A 23,775-nucleotide genomic window follows, 5' to 3' on the forward strand; every position below is an offset into this window, starting at 1 on the left:
CTCCTTGAGGATTCAATTCATAACAATTAAATGCATACACAGAGACAATATCATGGGAAGTTACTCATGCCTGACACAAGCAAGACCTGCAACTAAGATCACATTTACAACAATGCATTGCAATCCTCTGTACCCTAAAACAAACCAAAAGCATTTACAAATTTGGATCCTGACATTCAGAAAGTGGAAGCCATCAAATTTGGAGCATTTTCCAAATTTCTGGAACCCTTACAACTGAGAAGAATTCAGAATAAAAAGAGGAGAGAATAAAATCAAATCTGCAACTGAATTGCCAAGTGTCTCCTCTCTAACTGAATTTCGTTCCCGTGAAAACTGCATCCAAAATAGCCCACATTTGCCAAAATTAACCTCATAATCGGATTCCTCGCTCCGAGAGCTTTCCGGCGATATATAATACTTTATATTTTGGCCAAAATTTAGACCCTGGGCGAATTTATCCTCATTTGTGCTCAGTCATTTAAATATTTCGAATTTCAATATAGTTTGAACTATATTATTTAATCATTTTAAATTTGATTTTTTGCCTCCATTTGTGCTCTGACGCCTTGCCACGTGGCGGCCTCTGATTGGTCAATGGGGTTGATCGGATGCCACCTGGGATGACACTTCATCATCGCCACGTCATCTGCTTCGTCACTGCCACTTGGCCGCTTGCTTGTATGCCACATCATCGCCACCTCATCGGGACCCGCGTGCTGGACTGTTGGCTGTACCCGCCACCTACGTGCCACGTGGACGGCTCACGTTCATCCTCGCTATTTCGCTGGTTTAACTCGCGTGCATCTTCCCTTTGCGAAATAGCGCAAGCCGTCGATCTCTCTCGAACTTGCTCGCTCTTTAACTCGGCCTTCGTCTGCAAAATTTTGCCTTTTGCCTCGGGAAGTGTGCCTGCGTGGGATCCACTTTATCTTCGTCCAGTCAATTTTTCCTTCGCCTCGGGAAGCGTGCTCACGCGTGGCCCCACCTTGGGCGCCCATGGGCACCTTGTGTCAAAAGCCTTTAAGGCGTAGACATTATGTTACTGTGCGTTTTTGTATATAAACACTAAAAATGTCCCTCTCCCAGCGCATGTGGGACAAAGTGATTAGGCCTGGAGCTTCATTTTTAAGAATTATCTGAGTGACTGCCTGGAAGTTTCATTTGCCAGTGCGATTTGGTTGACCCGTTGGCTTCCAGACATCAATACTCCTACCTTTGGAACAAGCACATCCATGGAAGCAACTGTCACTTCATCATCATTGAGACGCATGGAAAAGGACTTGATTTGTTTGGGATGATTATAAACAATCATTGGTTTCTTGAAAACTTCTTCCACCAAGAATCTCTCCTGGTCGGCGTTGAAATCCATACCCCACTCTATCGTCCTCTCAAACTTGACATTCTTTTTCAGAATATCAACTGCCTCTGTGTAGGTAATTCGTTCAAAGGAATTGGAAGTCACTAGACGGAGACGATCGAAAAGAATTTTATCAAATTGATTTGCCATGAATTTCATGTCGTCCATGCAGTTGTCAACCAACCACTGACATAAGAATTTCAACAAGTCTTCTGCACAATTCATAGCATCCTTTAGATCTGCAAATGCAATTTTTGGCTCAACCATCCAATGCTCTACAAGATGTCTTCTGCTCGGAGAGATTTCAGGTCTGAAAGTTGGCCCAAACGTGTACACACTGCTAAGGCCGTGGGCAAAGCTTTCCACATGAAATTGACCAGAGACAGTTAAGTATGCCTGTCGAGAGAAGAAATCTGTGGAATAGTCAAATTTGCCATCCTTTTGAAGAAGTCCCGGTTTCAGTTTAGTCGTTTCTTCCAATTTTGAAAGAAAAGCTTTTGCCTTGTTGAGTTCTTCAAGAGCATTGTCTATAGAGGCCTTATCACTGTTATTCTTCTTTAACTCTTGCAGGTCTTCTGTTTTCTGTTTAACAGCATCCTTCGCAGCTTGAATGTGTTTTTGTTTTTACATAGCTTCCAAACAGCTATGTAGCTCACCACAACCACGCTGTATGCAAGGAAGATCTACGAAGTGCGAGGGAGGAGTGTGAGGGGGGATTCACACTGCATACACCACACCGCGATGGAGAGGGGGGACATTGAAGTTTCAATGCTTTGCTGTCTTCCACGTCTCTGCCAGTCTCCTACGCTGCTCCACAAGCTTCTACGCAGAGGCATTATTCAGCACTTTAATATACTCCAAAACCACGTACTTGGAGGCACTTTGCTTGAATGTTATCATTACATCACTTTCCCATTTTCTAAGTGCCAATGGAGGATGTAAAGCTATTGGATGTCAACGCCATTCTGAACACTATGCAGGGGAAAGGAGACATAGTATTGGTTTGCAATTGTTAAGAGCATCAGCACCCTCTACCAATCATCACGTGGAGGAAGGAATGGGTGTGGGCTGGGTTTCATTTATCTTTGTGGCCCCTTTTCTCTACCACGTGAGCTGTTAAAATCTCTTGCAAACCACTTTAGCCACTATGTTGCCTTGGAAGTCTATTTTGTTGCACGTGGGGAGAAAAAGATAGCTAGAATTTGCTTGTTTCAAAAGCTATTGAAACCTCAAGACATCTGCCATCCCATACTTTATTTAATCTTCAACTTAACATCCTTCCTCATCCACGACGCTTGGGGCTTTATTTGGCATTTGATTTGGGGCTTCCTGGAATCTATTCACCATGCTTAAAATCTAGATTGTATCGCCCACACCTCAGGGATACATCTCATGAAACTCAAGTCAATGGACTCTTTAGTGATGGCGTGCGAACAATCGCATATGTTTCATTGCCATACATGACATCAACCCGCTGAACTGCACTGGAGTTACAAAACCGCTGAACATTGCCCATCTCAATATGTTGTATTTTCCTAATTGGGATATTGTCCACAAAGAACACAGTGATTTCAATTCCAGAGAACGCTATTCTCATGGAATTCAGTTGCGGGATCGAACTAAAGGTGGAATCTCTCTTCTCGGCCTATATGAACACTTCCATTCCCATGAACATTGGTCCGCAGAACATTCAACATGAACAAATAATGACACTACTATGCAAGCCTATATCTTTATGCATCATAAAGTCATGCACTAAGAGCATTCTCGCCACAAAATCAATGCACAGGCGTGAACCAGGTCGGGCCCCAAAGTGGGTCCGACTAAAAGAAAATTTCGTTTTCATGCAACTGACCCCTGGAATGCTTCGCGGACCTCAAACATACCTCTGGAAATGATCGGCACAATTTTCGGATCATAAAATCGCATTTTACATCCTTCAGGCAATTACGCCACAATTTTCGCATTTAATCGCGAAGACATAATTTTCAAACCTGTCAAAACATCTTTCTGGAGCTCGCCATCTGACAGGCGTGTACTTTGATATATAAGGATGACTTCTACCAAACAGTTTCTCAAGACGAGTCCCGAGCGAAGAGATATTAATTTCCGAAAACGGCCAACTAGCTTTGTCGACACTACGGACCTGATGAAGTCAATGTTCTGGCAACTTATGACGCCTTTCTCAAAAATATCAAACGACCTCCGTAGGCCCTCAAATTTGGAACACAGGTACCTTTAAGTACATACTAAATCTTTGAATTCTCAGTTCGGTCACCAGATTGACAAGATGCAAACGGCATGCACACAAAAATGGCAACATTAATTGATCTAACACTGGAAGTGCGGATAACTGAAAATGATGGCAAAATGAGCTCTTTTGAAAACCGATCAAACGGATTGGTAGAGCCTTGAAATTTGAAACGTAGCTCATCATTTATACCAACATCAGCCCGAAACAAACATTATGGCATGACGCTTACTTAGGCAACTTCTACACTTATGCGAAACAGGGCTCCGACTAGCTGTCGAAACAGGGACTTGCCAAAACATAGAAACTGCAAATGGAATCGGCTTCAAAAACTGAGCAAATGGATTCATTAAGACTTGAAAATTTGTGAGCTCACTCACATTTATGTATAGAATTGAATCCACTTTGAATTTACTCATGATGATCAACAAGGCAAAAGATGTAATCGCTCAAAGTAGGCTACTCAATAAAATATGCATTTGTGCCTAAAATGCACTTCCAGCGCACCCCTCAAAATGGGTACCTTGTAAACTTATCCAAATTGAATTCTGAAAGTTGCACATCACTGAATAGGCCAAATGAAAGGTGTGGGACATGAATCCCGAGCCTTACCCTCTGAAAATCAACCGTCTCTACTCTACCCTCTCGCAAACTAAGCCATTCAAACTGACTTATTTAGGTGCCTTTTCGACATACTGAGCAAAATTTTGAAATAGGCCTACAAGATTTGACTCAATTTTAAATACTCCCAACAGTGGCTCTGACTGGGGATGGTTGATTGCGAGATCAACACAAGAATCCAGATATCTTTAGTTAAGCAGACCACCCAAAAAATGGGTCATTCTTCTCTCAATTCTTCTCTTCTCAAAACAGGGCTTCCTTATTCTACCCAAACAGCAGGGCACTTTATTGAACACCACACAACTGAAGCAAAGCGACTGTACAATAGATACAAACATGCTTAAAACTGAATACAAGCTGCTCAATCAATCTTAGCATTTACCTCTGTCAAAAATCTGATTTTCATCACTTGACACCATGATCCAAACAAAGGCATCTTCCAGTAACAAACGAGCATAGCTCTTAAAATCCACCTCTCTTGTCTCATTACTGAAACAGCTAGTGTGCTTACCCTTTATCTGATTCTGAACTTTGTAATCACACACTACTTCAACACAAGTAAAATCATGAAACAAATCACCATAGAGGCATTCCCACAAGCTAATATACCTTTCACTGTACTGATCAATTCTACCATTTTCAAGGACATGATCATGCTGAACTCTAAAAGTAAAACATTCATTTTCAATATTGTAAAACTCATCAGCACATACCTTATTATCATTTAAATCACTAGAATGAGGGATACTACAAACCAACGGATGCAAACAAGGAACACAAATATTACAATCCGGATGTGATACTTCACTATGCTGATCACACCTCACACTATCCTTGCTTATCCAATTGAAAACCTCCGCATTCTCAACATCCCATTCATGAAAAAGAATGCATACCTCTGGCTGAAGCAAATCCTCAGCTAAATCTTCTTCATCTAGACTTATGTCTACCTGAAACACTTCCATTTGTGGTCTGAAAAAGTCATAACATAACCCATGCCTCTTATCTTCATCATGAAGTAAATTCTTACAACCCATGCTACTGATGTTCAGAACTACATCAGCATTACAAATTTGATCTGCACCAGGGGAAGCTTCATCATTCTCATCAATGAAATCAGCACCATGGATATTTGTATCAAAAGCAAAAAACTCCAAATCCGTTTCAAGCGTATTATCAACATTCACATCCTCATCTTGGTACTTGAAATTCTGAAAGCATTCAAGTGTGGGTTCATTTAAATCTGAAAAAAGGACATTACCAGCACCGTCACATACATTCTTATCTTCAAAAACACTTTCATTTTCAGATTCATAACTAAGGTACATAATTTGATTTTCTATTACATCATCTTCACAAGATGAATAATAAGAATTCTTATAACCACTTTCAGCTGAATAACTGGCATTCATTTGCTGATCAAAAGAAAGTGAAACACTTGTGCCAAGATCGTCCTCATCCTGAAATTGATCTTCATTGTTCACTTGCATACCTTCAGGGTGCTGGGAATAAAACTCATTATCTTCATAATCAGCAACACCACCCCACTCTGAAACACATTCATCACTGGGTATACTTGCACTGAACACATTATCAACATCATTCACAATTTCATTTTCAGATTTATCAGACTTAACAAAAATCTGATTTTCATCATATTTCACAACTTCACTTACGTAATCAACAACATTTGATAATCCTCCAGTATTTGGTATTTGAACATCAAATACATCAGCAACATTTAAAGATAGATGGTCATCATTACCATAATTTTCATTATTGTTAACCTTAGGAGATGCATGATTAACTTGATAGTTTGCAGTCACATAGTCAGCATAACCGGCATACAAATCAAATGGTACATATCCCTTGTATATATCAATCTTCGCATCAGCATTATCACAACATTGCACACTAATCATTCCATCATCACTGTGAGAAGAGACCGACATTAACAGTGGAGGATCTTGCCTCTCATTCAAATTTGAAGCACATGTATCAACAAGACCATTCGGAACTGCGGAGCTGGATGTACCTGAACAAGGAATGATTGGTTGAGCTTCACATGGTATTTCGCCATTGAAGGCATTTTGATAAGAGACTACAGCAGAGACAGATCTCTTGGCTATCCCGAATTTCAAATTATTTTCAATGTCCCTAGCTGTGTTGAAGGCTTCATACAAAGTCTTAGGTTCTTTGTTCCTCAATAGGAAACCCATCTTCTTATCAAAAGCACTCATATAAATATCCAGACATACCATATCATCAAACTTATACTTTCTGGAAATTTTAGCCAATGCTTGTGAAAATCTGATGTTGAATGTTGGTACCAATTCATCTTTCTTGATTTGTATATAAGTGAATTCTTTCAACGAGTCGGAATCACTCACCTTCTCATCGAATTGATCCATGAAATCTGAAATCAATTCTTCCCATGAGGTAATAGAATTCACTGGTAAAAAAGAGAACCAATCTCTTGCATCGTCTTTCAATGACTGAATAAACAATTTCATGCATACATCCTCTTGGCAAATTTCAAACTCTCCTATCAAATCTGAAAATCTTTTAACATGTTGACACGCTGATTCTGATTTCTTCCCACTGAAAATTGGCAAATACTTTCTAATTTCTGTGGGTATGGGATTTGGGTAACCCGGAATATCTTTGAAATTTAGAGCAACATAATGGTTCATGATGAAACTTCTCCTGTTATATGGTTGTTCTGGTTTACTAGGCATGGCTTTATGTGGAAATACACAAGACTGAAAAACTTCACTATTCATTTTCAATACTCCCACAAATGATTGTAAAATCTTGGATAGAAAACTTCAAGCAAGTATCCTTATACTGATCTATTCATAACACTGCTTGACATTACATTCTTCCACATTTGCACACTACGGAGGATAACATACATTGAAAATTTTAGCAGCATAAATATGCAAATGGATTTTGAAATTCTCTCTTTCCCTCTAAACTAGTGCTGTTCACTAAATGGGAAAACTACATTATACATTCAAACTTTCAGAAGAGATGTCTTGCATTTAAATCCTCTGAAAATACCTAGATATTTGCAGCTATAAAACTTATAGATCAGAAAATTCACTTCACCTTTGGCACGGTCTTTTATCACAGAGTCGCCACCTCTTGCACAGAGGATATTTTGAACAGCAGAACACCATTCAACACATATTTAAATTCTTTGTTTCTCTTTCAGTCTGGCTGCAATAAACACTCTTCCAGGCTATTTAACATTGGTATGAACCACAGAGTCGCCACCCAAATAAGGGATTGGGAAAAATTCACATATAGTTGAAAGAACTTCTCACAACTTTCAACCATGCATTCACTGTTACTCCTTCATAAAATATGACATGATACACATATCATTATGCAGATCCAGAACAAGGAGCATTTTCTTCACCTTGAAACCAATTTACACTCTGTGCATACACCATGGACAGACTAGCAAGATATGAAATTGACAGGACTAGGAACACATTCAACCTCTAACCATATCAATCAAGCATTTATATCCATTTATTCCCCAGCAGAGTCGCCATTTTTGTTGTGGTGACTCGGATGGGATAATCTCAACCTTATATGAATTAAATCTTTCTTAACCAGAGGCTCTTGATAGTTCACTTACTCCCCAGCAGAGTCGCCATTTTTGTTGTTCACCAAAAGTGATAACCCAAGAACACCTGCAATTGATCTGTGAAGTAGCCAATTCAATCTATGAAGAACTTCAGGGCTTGGACAACATAACATAGGATCCTAATGATCCTCCTGCACTTCAGGTTCTGCTAGACCTAGGGGGGGACACCCTTTTGATGCATTGAATACAACAATCACAAACATAAGACTGCATCAACAATGAGCAGACAAACCATTCCACAAGCTCACCGAATTAGGAACACATTACAGATTGGCTAGATCTGTATAAATCATAAATGAAAACAGAGCTTGGAATGAGAAGAACACACCCCTAAACATAAAGGGAAATAGATTTATCTTTTAAATTGTTGTTCTGAGACCATTCCCAAATCTGTCAAAGACCAGTGCCTTGTTCATTGGGCAGCAGAGTCACACACAGAACTACAAATATAAATCATAGATGCAAGTTGTTTTTCCTTACAACATTTCCCTGCACTAATACTTTGTACTAATGCATTACTCAATCCATTCATAAAATTATCAGATCTGGGACACATTCCATTGTTTATGACTGATTATAGAATTTAAACTCTTCATTGAAGAATGCCTACAAACAATCATACAATCTCCTTGAGATGACAAATTATAAGCCTCCTTGAGGATTCAATTCATAACAATTAAATGCATACACAGAGACAATATCATGGGAAGTTACTCATGCCTGACACAAGCAAGACCTGCAACTAAGATCACATTTACAACAATGCATTGCAATCCTCTGTACCCTAAAACAAACCAAAAGCATTTACAAATTTGGATCCTGACATTCAGAAAGTGGAAGCCATCAAATTTGGAGCATTTTCCAAATTTCTGGAACCCTTACAACTGAGAAGAATTCAGAATAAAAAGAGGAGAGAATAAAATCAAATCTGCAACTGAATTGCCAAGTGTCTCCTCTCTAACTGAATTTCGTTCCCGTGAAAACTGCATCCAAAATATCCCACATTTGCCAAAATTAACCTCATAATCGGATTCCTCGCTCCGAGAGCTTTCCGGCGATATATAATACTTTATATTTTGGCCAAAATTTAGACCCTGGGCGAATTTATCCTCATTTGTGCTCAGTCATTTAAATATTTCGAATTTCAATATAGTTTGAACTATATTATTTAATCATTTTAAATTTGATTTTTTGCCTCCATTTGTGCTCTGACGCCTTGCCACGTGGCGGCCTCTGATTGGTCAATGGGGTTGATCGGATGCCACCTGGGATGACACTTCATCATCGCCACGTCATCTGCTTCGTCACTGCCACTTGGCCGCTTGCTTGTATGCCACATCATCGCCACCTCATCGGGACCCGCGTGCTGGACTGTTGGCTGTACCCGCCACCTACGTGCCACGTGGACGGCTCACGTTCATCCTCGCTATTTCGCTGGTTTAACTCGCGTGCATCTTCCCTTTGCGAAATAGCGCAAGCCGTCGATCTCTCTCGAACTTGCTCGCTCTTTAACTCGGCCTTCGTCTGCAAAATTTTGCCTTTTGCCTCGGGAAGTGTGCCTGCGTGGGATCCACTTTATCTTCGTCCAGTTAATTTTTCCTTCACCTCGGGAAGCGTGCTCACGCGTGGCCCCACCTTGGGCGCCCATGGGCACCTTGTGTCAAAAGCCTTTAAGGCGTAGACATTATGTTATTGTGCGTTTTTGTATATAAACACTAAAAATGTCCCTCTCCCAGCGCATGTGGGACAAAGTGATTAGGCCTGGAGCTTCATTTTTAAGAATTATCTGAGTGACTGCCTGGAAGTTTCATTTGCCAGTGCGATTTGGTTGACCCGTTGGCTTCCAGACATCAATACTCCTACCTTTGGAACAAGCACATCCATGGAAGCAACTGTCACTTCATCATCATTGAGACGCATGGAAAAGGACTTGATTTGTTTGGGATGATTATAAACAATCATTGGTTTCTTGAAAACTTCTTCCACCAAGAATCTCTCCTGGTCGGCGTTGAAATCCATACCCCACTCTATCGTCCTCTCAAACTTGACATTCTTTTTTAGAATATCAACTGCCTCTGTGTAGGTAATTCGTTCAAAGGAATTGGAAGTCACTAGACGGAGACGATCGAAAAGAATTTTATCAAATTGATTTTCCATGAATTTCATGTCGTCCATGCAGTTGTCAACCAACCACTGACATAAGAATTTCAACAAGTCTTCTGCACAATTCATAGCATCCTTTAGATCTGCAAATGCAATTTTTGGCTCAACCATCCAATGCTCTACAAGATGTCTTCTGCTCGGAGAGATTTCAGGTCTGAAAGTTGGCCCAAACGTGTACACACTGCTAAGGCCGTGGGCAAAGCTTTCCACATGAAATTGACCAGAGACAGTTAAGTATGCCTGTCGAGAGAAGAAATCTGTGGAATAGTCAAATTTGCCATCCTTTTGAAGAAGTCCCGGTTTCAGTTTAGTCGTTTCTTCCAATTTTGAAAGAAAAGCTTTTGCCTTGTTGAGTTCTTCAAGAGCATTGTCTATAGAGGCCTTATCACTGTTATTCTTCTTTAACTCTTGCAGGTCTTCTGTTTTCTGTTTAACAGCATCCTTCGCAGCTTGAATGTGTTTTTGTTTTTACATAGCTTCCAAACAGCTATGTAGCTCACCACAGCCACGCTGTATGCAAGGAAGATCTACGAAGTGCGAGGGAGGAGTGTGAGGGGGGATTCACACTGCATACACCACACCGCGATGGAGAGGGGGGACATTGAAGTTTCAATGCTTTGCTGTCTTCCACGTCTCTGCCAGTCTCCTACGCTGCTCCACAAGCTTCTACGCAGAGGCATTATTCAGCACTTTAATATACTCCAAAACCACGTACTTGGAGGCACTTTGCTTGAATGTTATCATTACATCACTTTCCCATTTTCTAAGTGCCAATGGAGGATGTAAAGCTATTGGATGTCAACGCCATTCTGAACACTATGCAGGGGAAAGGAGACATAGTATTGGTTTGCAATTGTTAAGAGCATCAGCACCCTCTACCAATCATCACGTGGAGGAAGGAATGGGTGTGGGCTGGGTTTCATTTATCTTTGTGGCCCCTTTTCTCTACCACGTGAGCTGTTAAAATCTCTTGCAAACCACTTTAGCCACTATGCTGCCTTGGAAGTCTATTTTGTTGCACGTGGGGAGAAAAAGATAGCTAGAATTTGCTTGTTTCAAAAGCTATTGAAACCTCAAGACATCTGCCATCCCATACTTTATTTAATCTTCAACTTAACATCCTTCCTCATCCACGACGCTTGGGGCTTTATTTGGCATTTGATTTGGGGCTTCCTGGAATCTATTCACCATGCTTAAAATCTAGATTGTATCGCCCACACCTCAGGGATACATCTCATGAAACTCAAGTCAATGGACTCTTTAGTGATGGCGTGCGAACAATCGCATATGTTTCATTGCCATACATGACATCAACCCGCTGAACTGCACTGGAGTTACAAAACCGCTGAACATTGCCCATCTCAATATGTTGTATTTTCCTAATTGGGATATTGTCCACAAAGAACACAGTGATTTCAATTCCAGAGAACGCTATTCTCATGGAATTCAGTTGCGGGATCGAACTAAAGGTGGAATCTCTCTTCTCGGCCTATATGAACACTTCCATTCCCATGAACATTGGTCCGCAGAACATTCAACATGAACAAATAATGACACTACTATGCAAGCCTATATCTTTATGCATCATAAAGTCATGCACTAAGAGCATTCTCGCCACAAAATCAATGCACAGGCGTGAACCAGGTCGGGCCCCAAAGTGGGTCCGACTAAAAAAAAATTTTGTTTTCATGCAACTGACCCCTGGAATGCTTCGCGGACCTCAAACATACCTCTGGAAATGATCGGCACAATTTTCGGATCATAAAATCGCATTTTACATCCTTCAGGCAATTACGCCACAATTTTCGCATTTAATCGCGAAGACATAATTTTCAAACCTGTCAAAACATCTTTCTGGAGCTCGCCATCTGACAGGCATGTACTTTGATATATAAGGATGACTTCTACCAAACAGTTTCTCAAGACGAGTCCCGAGCGAAGAGATATTAATTTCCGAAAACGGCCAACTAGCTTTGTCGACACTGCGGACCTGATGAAGTCAATGTTCTGGCAACACATGACGCCTTTCTCAAAAATATCAAACGACCTCCGTAGGCCCTCAAATTTGGAACACAGGTACCTTTAAGTACATACTAAATCTTTGAATTCTCAGTTCGGTCACCAGATTGACAAGATGCAAACGGCATGCACACAAAAATGGCAACATTAATTGATCTAACACTGGAAGTGCGGATAACTGAAAATGATGGCAAAATGAGCTCTTTTGAAAACCGATCAAACGGATTGGTAGAGCCTTGAAATTTGAAACGTAGCTCATTATTTATACCAACATCAGCCCGGAACAAACATTATGGCATGACGCTTACTTAGGCAACTTCTACACTTATGCGAAACAGGGCTCCGACTAGCTGTCGAAACAGGGACTTGCCAAAACATAGAAACTGCAAATGGAATCGGCTTCAAAAACTGAGCAAATGGATTCATTAAGACTTGAAAATTTGTGAGCTCACTCACATTTATGCATAGAATTGAATCCACTTTGAATTTCCTCATGATGATCAACAAGGCAAAAGATGTAATCGCTCAAAGTAGGCTACTCAATAAAATATGCATTTGTGCCTAAAATGCACTTCCAGCGCACCCCTCAAAATGGGTACCTTGTAAACTTATCCAAATTGAATTCTGAAAGTTGCACATCACTGAATAGGCCAAATGAAAGGTGTGGGACATGAATCCCGAGCCTTACCCTCTGAAAATCAACCGTCTCTACTCTACCCTCTCGCAAACTAAGCCATTCAAACTGACTTATTTAGGTGCCTTTTCGACATACTGAGCAAAATTTTGAAATAGGCCTACAAGATTTGACTCAATTTTAAATACTCCCAACAGTGGCTCTGACTGGGGATGGTTGATTGCGAGATCAACACAAGAATCCAGATATCTTTAGTTAAGCAGACCACCCAAAAAATGGGTCATTCTTCTCTCAATTCTTCTCTTCTCAAAACAGGGCTTCCTTATTCTACCCAAACAGCAGGGCACTTTATTGAACACCACACAACTGAAGCAAAGCGACTGTACAATAGATACAAACATGCTTAAAACTGAATACAAGCTACTCAATCAATCTTAGCATTTACCTCTGTCAAAAATCTGATTTTCATCACTTGACACCATGATCCAAACAAAGGCATCTTCCAGTAACAAACGAGCATAGCTCTTAAAATCCACCTCTCTTGTCTCATTACTGAAACAGCTAGTGTGCTTACCCTTTATCTGATTCTGAACTTTGTAATCACACACTACTTCAACACAAGTAAAATCATGAAACAAATCACCATAGAGGCATTCCCACAAGCTAATATACCTTTCACTGTCCTGATCAATTCTACCATTTTCAAGGACATGATCATTCTGAACTCTAAAAGTAAAACATTCATTTTCAATATTGTAAAACTCATCAGCACATACCTTATTATCATTTAAATCACTAGAATGAGGGATACTACAAACCAACGGATGCAAACAAGGAACACAAATATTACAATCCGGATGTGATACTTCACTATGCTGATCACACCTCACACTCTCCTTGCTTATCCAATTGAAAACCTCTGCATTCTCAACATCCCATTCATGAAAAAGAATGCATACCTCTGGCTGAAGCAAATCCTCAGCTAAATCTTCTTCATCTAGACTTATGTCTACCTGAAACACTTCCATTTGTGGTCTGAAAAAGTCATAACATAACCCATGCCTCTTATCTTCATCATGAAGTAAATTCTTACAACCCATGCTACTGATGTTCAGAACTACATCAGCATTACAAATTTGTTCTGCACCAGGGGAAGCTTCATCATTCTCATCAATGAAATCAGCACCATGGATATTTGTATCAAAAGCAAAAAACTCCAAATCCGTTTCAAGCGTATTATCAACATTCACATCCTCATCTTGGTACTTGAAATTCTGAAAGCATTCAAGTGTGGGTTCATTTAAATCTGAAAAAAGGACATTACCAGCACCGTCACATACATTCTTATCTTCAAAAACACTTTCATTTTCAGATTCATAACTAAGGTACATAATTTGATTTTCTATTACATCATCTTCACAAGATGAATAATAAGAATTCTTATAACCACTTTCAGCTGAATAACTGGCATTCATTTGCTGATCAAAAGAAAGTGAAACACTTGTGCCAAGATCGTCCTCATCCTGAAATTGATCTTCATTGTTCACTTGCATACCTTCAGGGTGCTGGGAATAAAACTCATTATCTTCATAATCAGCAACACCACCCCACTCTGAAACACATTCATCACTGGGTATACTTGCATTGAACACATTATCAACATCATTCACAATTTCATTTTCAGATTTATCAGACTTAACAAAAATCTGATTTTCATCATATTTCACAACTTCACTTACGTAATCAACAACATTTGATAATCCTCCAGTATTTGGTATTTGAACATCAAATACATCAGCAACATTTAAAGATAGATGGTCATCATTACCATAATTTTCATTATTGTTAACCTTAGGAGATGCATGATTAACTTGATAGTTTGCAGTCACATAGTCAGCATAACCGGCATACAAATCAAATGGTACATATCCCTTGTATATATCAATCTTCGCATCAGCATTATCACAACATTGCACACTAATCATTCCATCATCACTGTGAGAAGAGACCGACATTAACAGTGGAGGATCTTGCCTCTCATTCAAATTTGAAGCACATGTATCAACAAGACCATTCGGAACTGCGGAGCTGGATGTACCTGAACAAGGAATGATTGGTTGAGCTTCACATGGTATTTCGCCATTGAAGGCATTTTGATAAGAGACTACAGCAGAGACAGATCTCTTGGCTATCCCGAATTTCAAATTATTTTCAATGTCCCTAGCTGTGTTGAAGGCTTCATACAAAGTCTTAGGTTCTTTGTTCCTCAATAGGAAACCCATCTTCTTATCAAAAGCACTCATATAAATATCCAGACATACCATATCATCAAACTTATACTTTCTGGAAATTTTAGCCAATGCTTGTGAAAATCTGATGTTGAATGTTGGTACCAATTCATCTTTCTTGATTTGTATATAAGTGAATTCTTTCAACGAGTCGGAATCACTCACCTTCTCATCGAATTGATCCATGAAATCTGAAATCAATTCTTCCCATGAGGTAATAGAATTCACTGGTAAAAAAGAGAACCAATCTCTTGCATCGTCTTTCAATGACTGAATAAACAATTTCATGCATACATCCTCTTGGCAAATTTCAAACTCTCCTATCAAATCTGAAAATCTTTTAACATGTTGACACGCTGATTCTGATTTCTTCCCACTGAAAATTGGCAAATACTTTCTAATTTCTGTGGGTATGGGATTTGGGTAACCCGGAATATCTTTGAAATTTAGAGCAACATAATGGTTCATGATGAAACTTCTCCTGTTATATGGTTGTTCTGGTTTACTAGGCATGGCTTTATGTGGAAATACACAAGACTGAAAAACTTCACTATTCATTTTCAATACTCCCACAAATGATTGTAAAATCTTGGATAGAAAACTTCAAGCAAGTATCCTTATACTGATCTATTCATAACACTGCTTGACATTACATTCTTCCACATTTGCACACTACGGAGGATAACATACATTGAAAATTTTAGCAGCATAAATATGCAAATGGATTTTGAAATTCTCTCTTTCCCTCTAAACTAGTGCTGTTCACTAAATGGGAAAACTACATTATACATTCAAACTTTCAGAAGAGATGTCTTGCATTTAAATCCTCTGAAAATACCTAGATATTTGCAGCTATAAAACTTATAGATCAGAAAATTCACTTCACCTTTGGCACGGTCTTTTATCACAGAGTCGCCACCTCTTGCACAGAGGATATTTTGAACAGCAGAACACCATTCAACACATATTTAAATTCTTTGTTTCTCTTTCAGTCTGGCTGCAATAAACACTCTTCCAGGCTATTTAACATTGGTATGAACCACAGAGTCGCCACCCAAATAAGGGATTGGGAAAAATTCACATATAGTTGAAAGAACTTCTCACAACTTTCAACCATGCATTCACTGTTACTCCTTCATAAAATATGACATGATACACATATCATTATGCAGATCCAGAACAAGGAGCATTTTCTTCACCTTGAAACCAATTTACACTCTGTGCATACACCATGGACAGACTAGCAAGATATGAAATTGACAGGACTAGGAACACATTCAACCTCTAACCATATCAATCAAGCATTTATATCCATTTATTCCCCAGCAGAGTCGCCATTTTTGTTGTGGTGACTCGGATGGGATAATCTCAACCTTATATGAATTAAATCTTTCTTAACCAGAGGCTCTTGATAGTTCACTTACTCCCCAGCAGAGTCGCCATTTTTGTTGTTCACCAAAAGTGATAACCCAAGAACACCTGCAATTGATCTGTGAAGTAGCCAATTCAATCTATGAAGAACTTCAGGGCTTGGACAACATAACATAGGATCCTAATGATCCTCCTGCACTTCAGGTTCTGCTAGACCTAGGGGGGGACACCCTTTTGATGCATTGAATACAACAATCACAAACATAAGACTGCATCAACAATGAGCAGACAAACCATTCCACAAGCTCACCGAATTAGGAACACATTACAGATTGGCTAGATCTGTATAAATCATAAATGAAAACAGAGCTTGGAATGAGAAGAACACACCCCTAAACATAAAGGGAAATAGATTTATCTTTTAAATTGTTGTTCTGAGACCATTCCCAAATCTGTCAAAGACCAGTGCCTTGTTCATTGGGCAGCAGAGTCACACACAGAACTACAAATATAAATCATAGATGCAAGTTGTTTTTCCTTACAACATTTCCCTGCACTAATACTTTGTACTAATGCATTACTCAATCCATTCATAAAATTATCAGATCTGGGACACATTCCATTGTTTATGACTGATTATAGAATTTAAACTCTTCATTGAAGAATGCCTACAAACAATCATACAATCTCCTTGAGATGACAAATTATAAGCCTCCTTGAGGATTCAATTCATAACAATTAAATGCATACACAGAGACAATATCATGGGAAGTTACTCATGCCTGACACAAGCAAGACCTGCAACTAAGATCACATTTACAACAATGCATTGCAATCCTCTGTACCCTAAAACAAACCAAAAGCATTTACAAATTTGGATCCTGACATTCAGAAAGTGGAAGCCATCAAATTTGGAGCATTTTCCAAATTTCTGGAACCCTTACAACTGAGAAGAATTCAGAATAAAAAGAGGAGAGAATAAAATCAAATCTACAACTGAATTGCCAAGTGTCTCCTCTCTAACTGAATTTCGTTCCCGTGAAAACTGCATCCAAAATATCCCACATTTGCCAAAATTAACCTCATAATCGGATTCCTCGCTCTGAGAGCTTTCCGGCGATATATAATACTTTATATTTTGGCCAAAATTTAGACCCTGGGCGAATTTATCCTCATTTGTGCTCAGTCATTTAAATATTTCGAATTTCAATATAGTTTGAACTATATTATTTAATCATTTTAAATTTGATTTTTTGCCTCCATTTGTGCTCTGACGCCTTGCCACGTGGCGGCCTCTGATTGGTCAATGGGGTTGATCGGATGCCACCTGGGATGACACTTCATCATCGCCACGTCATCTGCTTCGTCACTGCCACTTGGCCGCTTGCTTGTATGCCACATCATCGCCACCTCATCGGGACCCGCGTGCTGGACTGTTGGCTGTACCCGCCACCTACGTGCCACGTGGACGGCTCACGTTCATCCTCGCTATTTCGCTGGTTTAACTCGCGTGCATCTTCCCTTTGCGAAATAGCGCAAGCCGTCGATCTCTCTCGAACTTGCTCGCTCTTTAACTCGGCCTTCGTCTGCAAAATTTTGCCTTTTGCCTCGGGAAGTGTGCCTACGTGGGATCCACTTTATCTTCATCCAGTCAATTTTTCCTTCACCTCGGGAAGCGTGCTCACGCGTGGCCCCACCTTGGGCGCCCATGGACACCTTGTGTCAAAAGCCTTTAAGGCGTAGACATTATGTTATTGTGCGTTTTTGTATATAAACACTAAAAATGTCCCTCTCCCAGCGCATGTGGGACAAAGTGATTAGGCCTGGAGCTTCATTTTTAAGAATTATCTGAGTGACTGCCTGGAAGTTTCATTTGCCAGTGCGATTTGGTTGACCCGTTGGCTTCCAGACATCAATACTCCTACCTTTGGAACAAGCACATCCATGGAAGCAACTGTCACTTCATCATCATTGAGACGCATGGAAAAGGACTTGATTTGTTTGGGATGATTATAAACAATCATTGGTTTCTTGAAAACTTCTTCCACCAAGAATCTCTCCTGGTCGGCGTTGAAATCCATACCCCACTCTATCGTCCTCTCAAACTTGACATTCTTTTTTAGAATATCAACTGCCTCTGTGTAGGTAATTCGTTCAAAGGAATTGGAAGTCACTATACGGAGACGAGCGAAAAGAATTTTATCAAATTGATTTGCCATGAATTTCATGTCGTCCATGCAGTTGTCAACCAACCACTGACATAAGAATTTCAACAAGTCTTCTGCACAATTCATAGCATCCTTTAGATCTGCAAATGCAATTTTTGGCTCAACCATCCAATGCTCTACAAGATGTCTTCTGCTCGGAGAGATTTCAGGTCTGAAAGTTGGCCCAAACGTGTACACGCTGCTAAGGCCGTGGGCAAAGCTTTCCACATGAAATTGACCAGAGATAGTTAAGTATGCCTGTCGAGAGAAGAAATCTATGGAATAGTCAAATTTGCCATCCTTTTGAAGAAGTCCCGGTTTCAGTTTAGTCGTTTCTTCCAATTTTGAAAGAAAAGCTTTTGCCTTGTTGAGTTCTTCAAGAGCATTGTCTATAGAGGCCTTATCACTGTTATTCTTCTTTAACTCTTGCAGGTCTTCTGTTTTCTGTTTAACAGCATCCTTCGCAGCTTGAATGTGTTTTTGTTTTTACATAGCTTCCAAACAGCTATGTAGCTCACCACAACCACGCTGTATGCAACTGACCCCTGGAATGCTTCGCGGACCTCAAACATACCTCTGGAAATGATCGGCACAATTTTCGGATCATAAAATCGCATTTTACATCCTTCAGGCAATTACGCCACAATTTTCGCATTTAATCGCGAAGACATAATTTTCAAACCTGTCAAAACATCTTTCTGGAGCTCGCCATCTGACAGGCGTGTACTTTGATATATAAGGATGAATTCTACCAAACAGTTTCTCAAGACGAGTCCCGAGCGAAGAGATATTAATTTCCGAAAACAGCCAACTAGCTTTGTCGACACTGCGGACCTGATGAAGTCAATGTTCTGGCAACACATGACGCCTTTCTCAAAAATATCAAACGACCTCCGTAGGCCCTCAAATTTGGAACACAGGTACCTTTAAGTACATACTAAATCTTTGAATTCTCAGTTTGGTCACCAGATTGACAAGATGCAAACGGCATGCACACAAAAATGGCAACATTAATTGATCTAACATTGGAAGTGCGGATAACTGAAAATGATGGCAAAATGAGCTCTTTTGAAAACCGATCAAACGGATTGGTAGAGCCTTGAAATTTGAAACGTAGCTCATCATTTATACCAACATCAGCCCGGAACAAACATTATGGCATGAAACTTACTTAGGCAACTTCTACACTTATGCGAAATAGGGCTCCGACTAGCTGTCGAAACAGGGACTTGCCAAAACATAGAAACTGCAAATGGAATCGGCTTCAAAAACTGAGCAAATGGATTCATTAAGACTTGAAAATTTGTGAGCTCACTCACATTTATGCATAGAATTGAATCCAATTTGAATTTCCTCATGATGATCAACAAGGCAAAAGATGTAATCGCTCAAAGTAGGCTACTCAATAAAATATGCATTTGTGCCTAAAATGCACTTCCAGCGCACCCCTCAAAATGGGTACCTTGTAAACTTATCCAAATTGAATTCTGAAAGTTGCACATCACTGAATAGGCCAAATGAAAGGTGTGGGACATGAATCCCGAGCCTTACCCTCTGAAAATCAACCGGCTCTACTCTACCCTCTCGCAAACTAAGCCATTCAAACTGACTTATTTAGGTGCCTTTTCGACATACTGAGCAAAATTTTGAAATAGGCCTACAAGATTTGACTCAATTTTAAATACTCCCAACAATCTCTATCTCTCCTTCTCTTCCTATCCCCTACTCTCTGTCTCCCTCTCTCTCTCTCTGTCTCTCTCTCTCTCTCTCTCCTTATCATATTCTCTCCTTCTCTCTCCCTCTCTCCCTTTCCATTTCCCAATCTCCCTATCTCTCTCCTCCTCTTTCTCTCTATCTCTCCCTCCTCTTTCCCAAACCTCTCTCTATCTCTCTCTCTCTGTCTCCTTCTCCCCCACTATCCCTTTCCAAATCTCCTTTTCTCTGCCTTTCTCTCTCTCTCTCTCTCTCTCTCTGTCTGTCTCTCGTTATCCTAGTCTTACCCTATCTTCCTATCCTAGACTTTCCATCTCTTCCTATCCTAATCTCCCTCACTCTCTCTATGTCTCTATCTCTCTCTCTCTCTATCTTTGTCTCTGTCTCTCTCTCTCTTTCCCTCTCTTTCTCTCTCTATCCCACTCTCTCTCTTACCCCTCCCTCCCTCCATCCTCTCTCTCTCTCTTTTGTTCCCCTCTCTCTCTCTCTCTCTATCTCGTTATCCTATTCTTTCCCTCTCTTCCTATCCTACACTTTCCATCTCTTCCAATCTTAATCTCCCTCTCTCTCCCCTCTCTCTCTATCTCTCTGTCTCTGTCTCTCGCTATCTCTCTCTCCTTATCCTAGTCCTTCCCTCTCTTCCTATCCTAGTCCTTCCATCTCTTCCTATCCTAATCTCCCACTCTCTCCCCTCTCTCTCTGTCTCTGTCTCTCTCTCCCTATCTCTCTCTCTCTATCTCTCTCTCCTTATCCTAGTCTTTCCCTCTCTTCCTATCTTAGACTTTCCATATCTTCCTATCCTAATCTCCCTCTCTCTCTCCTCTATCTCTATCTCTATCTCTCTCTCCCTCTCTCTCTATCTCTCTCTCTCTTTGTCTCTCTCTCTATCTATTTCTCGTTATCCTAGTCTTTCCCTCTCTTCCTATCCTAGTCTGTCTATCTCTTCCTATCCTAATCTCTCTGTCTCTCTCTATCTCTCTCTCCTTATCCTAGTCTTTTCCTCTCTTCCTATTTTAGATTTTCCATATCTTCCTATCCTAATCTCCCTCTCTCTCTCCTCTCTCTCTATCTCTCTCTCTATCTCTCTCTCTATCTCTCTCTTGTTGTCCTAGTCTTTCCCTCTCTTCCTATCATAGTCTTTCCATCTCTTCCTATCCTAATCTGACTCTCTCTCCCCTCTCTCTCTCTCTATCTCTCTCTCTCTCTATCTCTCCCTCCTTATCCTAGTCTTTCCCTCTCTTCCTATCCTAGTCCTTCCATATCTTCCTATCTTATTCTTTCCATCTCTTCCTATCCTAATCTCCCTCTCTCTCCCCTCTCTCTCTCTCTTGTCATCCTAGTCTTTCCCTCTCTTCCTAACGTAGACTTTCCATCTCTTGCTATCCTAATCTTCCTCTCTCTCCCCTCTCTCTCTGTCTCTCTCTATCTCTCTCACTATCTCTCCCTCCTTAACCTAGTCTTTCCCTCTCTTCCTATCCTAGTCCTTCCATCTCTTCCTATCCTATTCTTTCCATCTCTTCCTATCCTAATCTCCCTCTCTCTCCCCTCTCTCTCTCTCTATCGTCATCCTAGTCTTTCCCCTCTTCCTATCGTAGACTTTCCATCTCTTCCTATCCTAATCTTCCTCTCTCTCCCCTGTCTCTCTGTCTCTCTCTATCTCTCTCTCTATCTCTCCCTCCTTATCCTAGTCTTTCCTTCTCTTCCTATCCTAGTCCTTCCATCTGTTCCTATCCTATTCTTTCCATCTCTTCCTATCCTAACCTCCCTCTCTCTCCCCTCTCTCTCTCTCTCATCATCCTAGTCTTTCCCTCTTTTCCTATTGTAGACTTTCCATCTCTTCCTATCCTAATCTTCCTCTATCTCCCCTCTCTCTTTGTCTCTCTCTATCTCTCTCTCTATCTGTCCCTCCTTAACCTAGTCTTTCCCTCTCTTCCTATCCTAGTCTTTCCATCTCTTCCTATCCTAATCTCCCTCTCTCTTTCTCTCTATCTCTCTCTCTCCCTCTCTCTCTCTCTATCTCTCTACCTCTCTCTCCCTCTCCCCCTCTCAATTTCCCAATCTTCCTATCTCTCTCTCTCTCTATCTCGTTATCCTAGTCTTTCCCTCTCTTCCTATCCTACACTTTCCATCTCTTCCTATCTTAATCTCCCTCTCTCTCCCATCTCTCTCTATCTCTCTGTCTCTGTCTCTCGCTATCTCTCTCTCCTTATCCTAGTCCTTCCCTCTCTTCCTATCCTAGTCCTTCCATCTCTTCCTATCCTAATCTCCCACTCTCTCCCCTCTGTCTCTGTCTCTGTCTCTCTCTCCCTATCTCTCTCTCTCTATCTCTCTCTCCTTATCCTAGTCTTTCCCTCTCTTCCTATCTTAGACTTTCCATATCTTCCTATCCTAGTCTCACTCTCTCTCTCCTCTATCTCTATCTCTATCTCTCTCTCCCTCTCTCTCTATCTCTCTCTCTCTTTGTCTCTCTCTCTATCTATTTCTCGTTATCCTAGTCTTTCCCTCTCTTCCTATCCTAGTTTGTCCATCTCTTCCTATCCTAATCTCTCTCTCTCTATCTCTCTCTCCTTATCCTAGTCTTTTCGTCTCTTCCTATTTTAGATTTTCCATATCTTCCTATCCTAATCTCCCTCTCTCTCTCCTCTCTCTCTATCTCTCTCTCTCTATCTATCTCTCTATCTCTCTCTCGTTGTCCTAGTCTTTCCCTCTCTTCCTATCATAGTCTTTCAATCTCTTCCTATCCTAATCTCACTCTCTCTCCCCTCTCTCTCTCTCTATCTCTGTCTCTCTATCTCTCCCTCCTTATCCTAGTCTTTCCCTCTCTTCCTATCCTAGTCCTTCCATCTCTTCCTATCCTATTCTTTCCATCTCTTCCTATCCTAATCTCCCTCTCTCTCCCCTCTCTCTCTCTCTCTCATCATCCTAGTCTTTCCCTCTCTTCCTATCGTAGACTTTCCATCTCTTCCTATCCTAATCTTCCTCTCTCTCCCCTCTCTCTCTATCTCTCTCTATCTCTCTCTCTATCTCTCCCTCCTTAACCTAGTCTTTCCCTCTCTTCCTATCCTAGTCCTTCCATCTCTTCCTATCCTATTCTTTCCATCTCTTCCTATCCTAATCTCCCTCTCTCTCCCTCTCTCTCTCTCGTCATCATAGTCTTTCCCTCTCTTCCTATTGTAGACTTTCCATCTCTTCCTATCCTAATCTTCCTCTCTCTCCTCTCTCTCTGTCTCTCTCTATCTCTCTCTCTATCTCTCCCTCCTTAACCTAGTCTTTCCCTCTCTTTCTATCCTAGTCCTTCCATCTCTTCCTATCCTAATCTCCCTCTCTCTCTCTCTCTCTCTCTCTCTTTCTCTCTTTGTCCCACTCTCTCTCTCTTACCCCCTCCCTCCCTCCATTATTTCTCTCTCTCTAAGTCTCTCTCTCTCTCTCTTGCTCCCTCTCTCTCTCTCTCTCGCGTTCTCCTAGTCTTTCCCTCTCTTCCTATCCTATTATT

At 40.6% G+C, this 23,775-nt stretch overlaps 3 protein-coding genes across 3 annotated transcripts; all 3 read right to left on the reverse strand.

Moving 5' to 3' along the window:
* Window positions 1–1,132: 1,132 nt before the first annotated feature.
* Window positions 1,133–1,972, reverse strand: LOC131066398 (asparagine--tRNA ligase, cytoplasmic 1-like; the record flags this gene model as incomplete). Its single annotated transcript, XM_058001155.2, has 1 exon — window positions 1,133–1,972. A coding segment is annotated over one exon (840 nt), but the record flags the coding sequence as incomplete, so codon positions are not given.
* Window positions 1,973–9,669: 7,697 nt separating this feature from the next.
* Window positions 9,670–10,509, reverse strand: LOC131056182 (asparagine--tRNA ligase, cytoplasmic 1-like; the record flags this gene model as incomplete). The annotated part of the gene is made up of 1 exon (XM_057990534.2): window positions 9,670–10,509. A coding segment is annotated over one exon (840 nt), but the record flags the coding sequence as incomplete, so codon positions are not given.
* Window positions 10,510–18,206: 7,697 nt separating this feature from the next.
* On the reverse strand, window positions 18,207–19,046 carry LOC131056180 (asparagine--tRNA ligase, cytoplasmic 1-like; the record flags this gene model as incomplete). Its single annotated transcript, XM_057990532.2, has 1 exon — window positions 18,207–19,046. A coding segment is annotated over one exon (840 nt), but the record flags the coding sequence as incomplete, so codon positions are not given.
* Between the last annotated feature and the right edge of the window lie 4,729 nt (window positions 19,047–23,775).

This window comes from Cryptomeria japonica, chromosome 9, assembly GCF_030272615.1.
Source record: "Cryptomeria japonica chromosome 9, Sugi_1.0, whole genome shotgun sequence".
Taxonomy (NCBI): domain Eukaryota; kingdom Viridiplantae; phylum Streptophyta; class Pinopsida; order Cupressales; family Cupressaceae; genus Cryptomeria; species Cryptomeria japonica.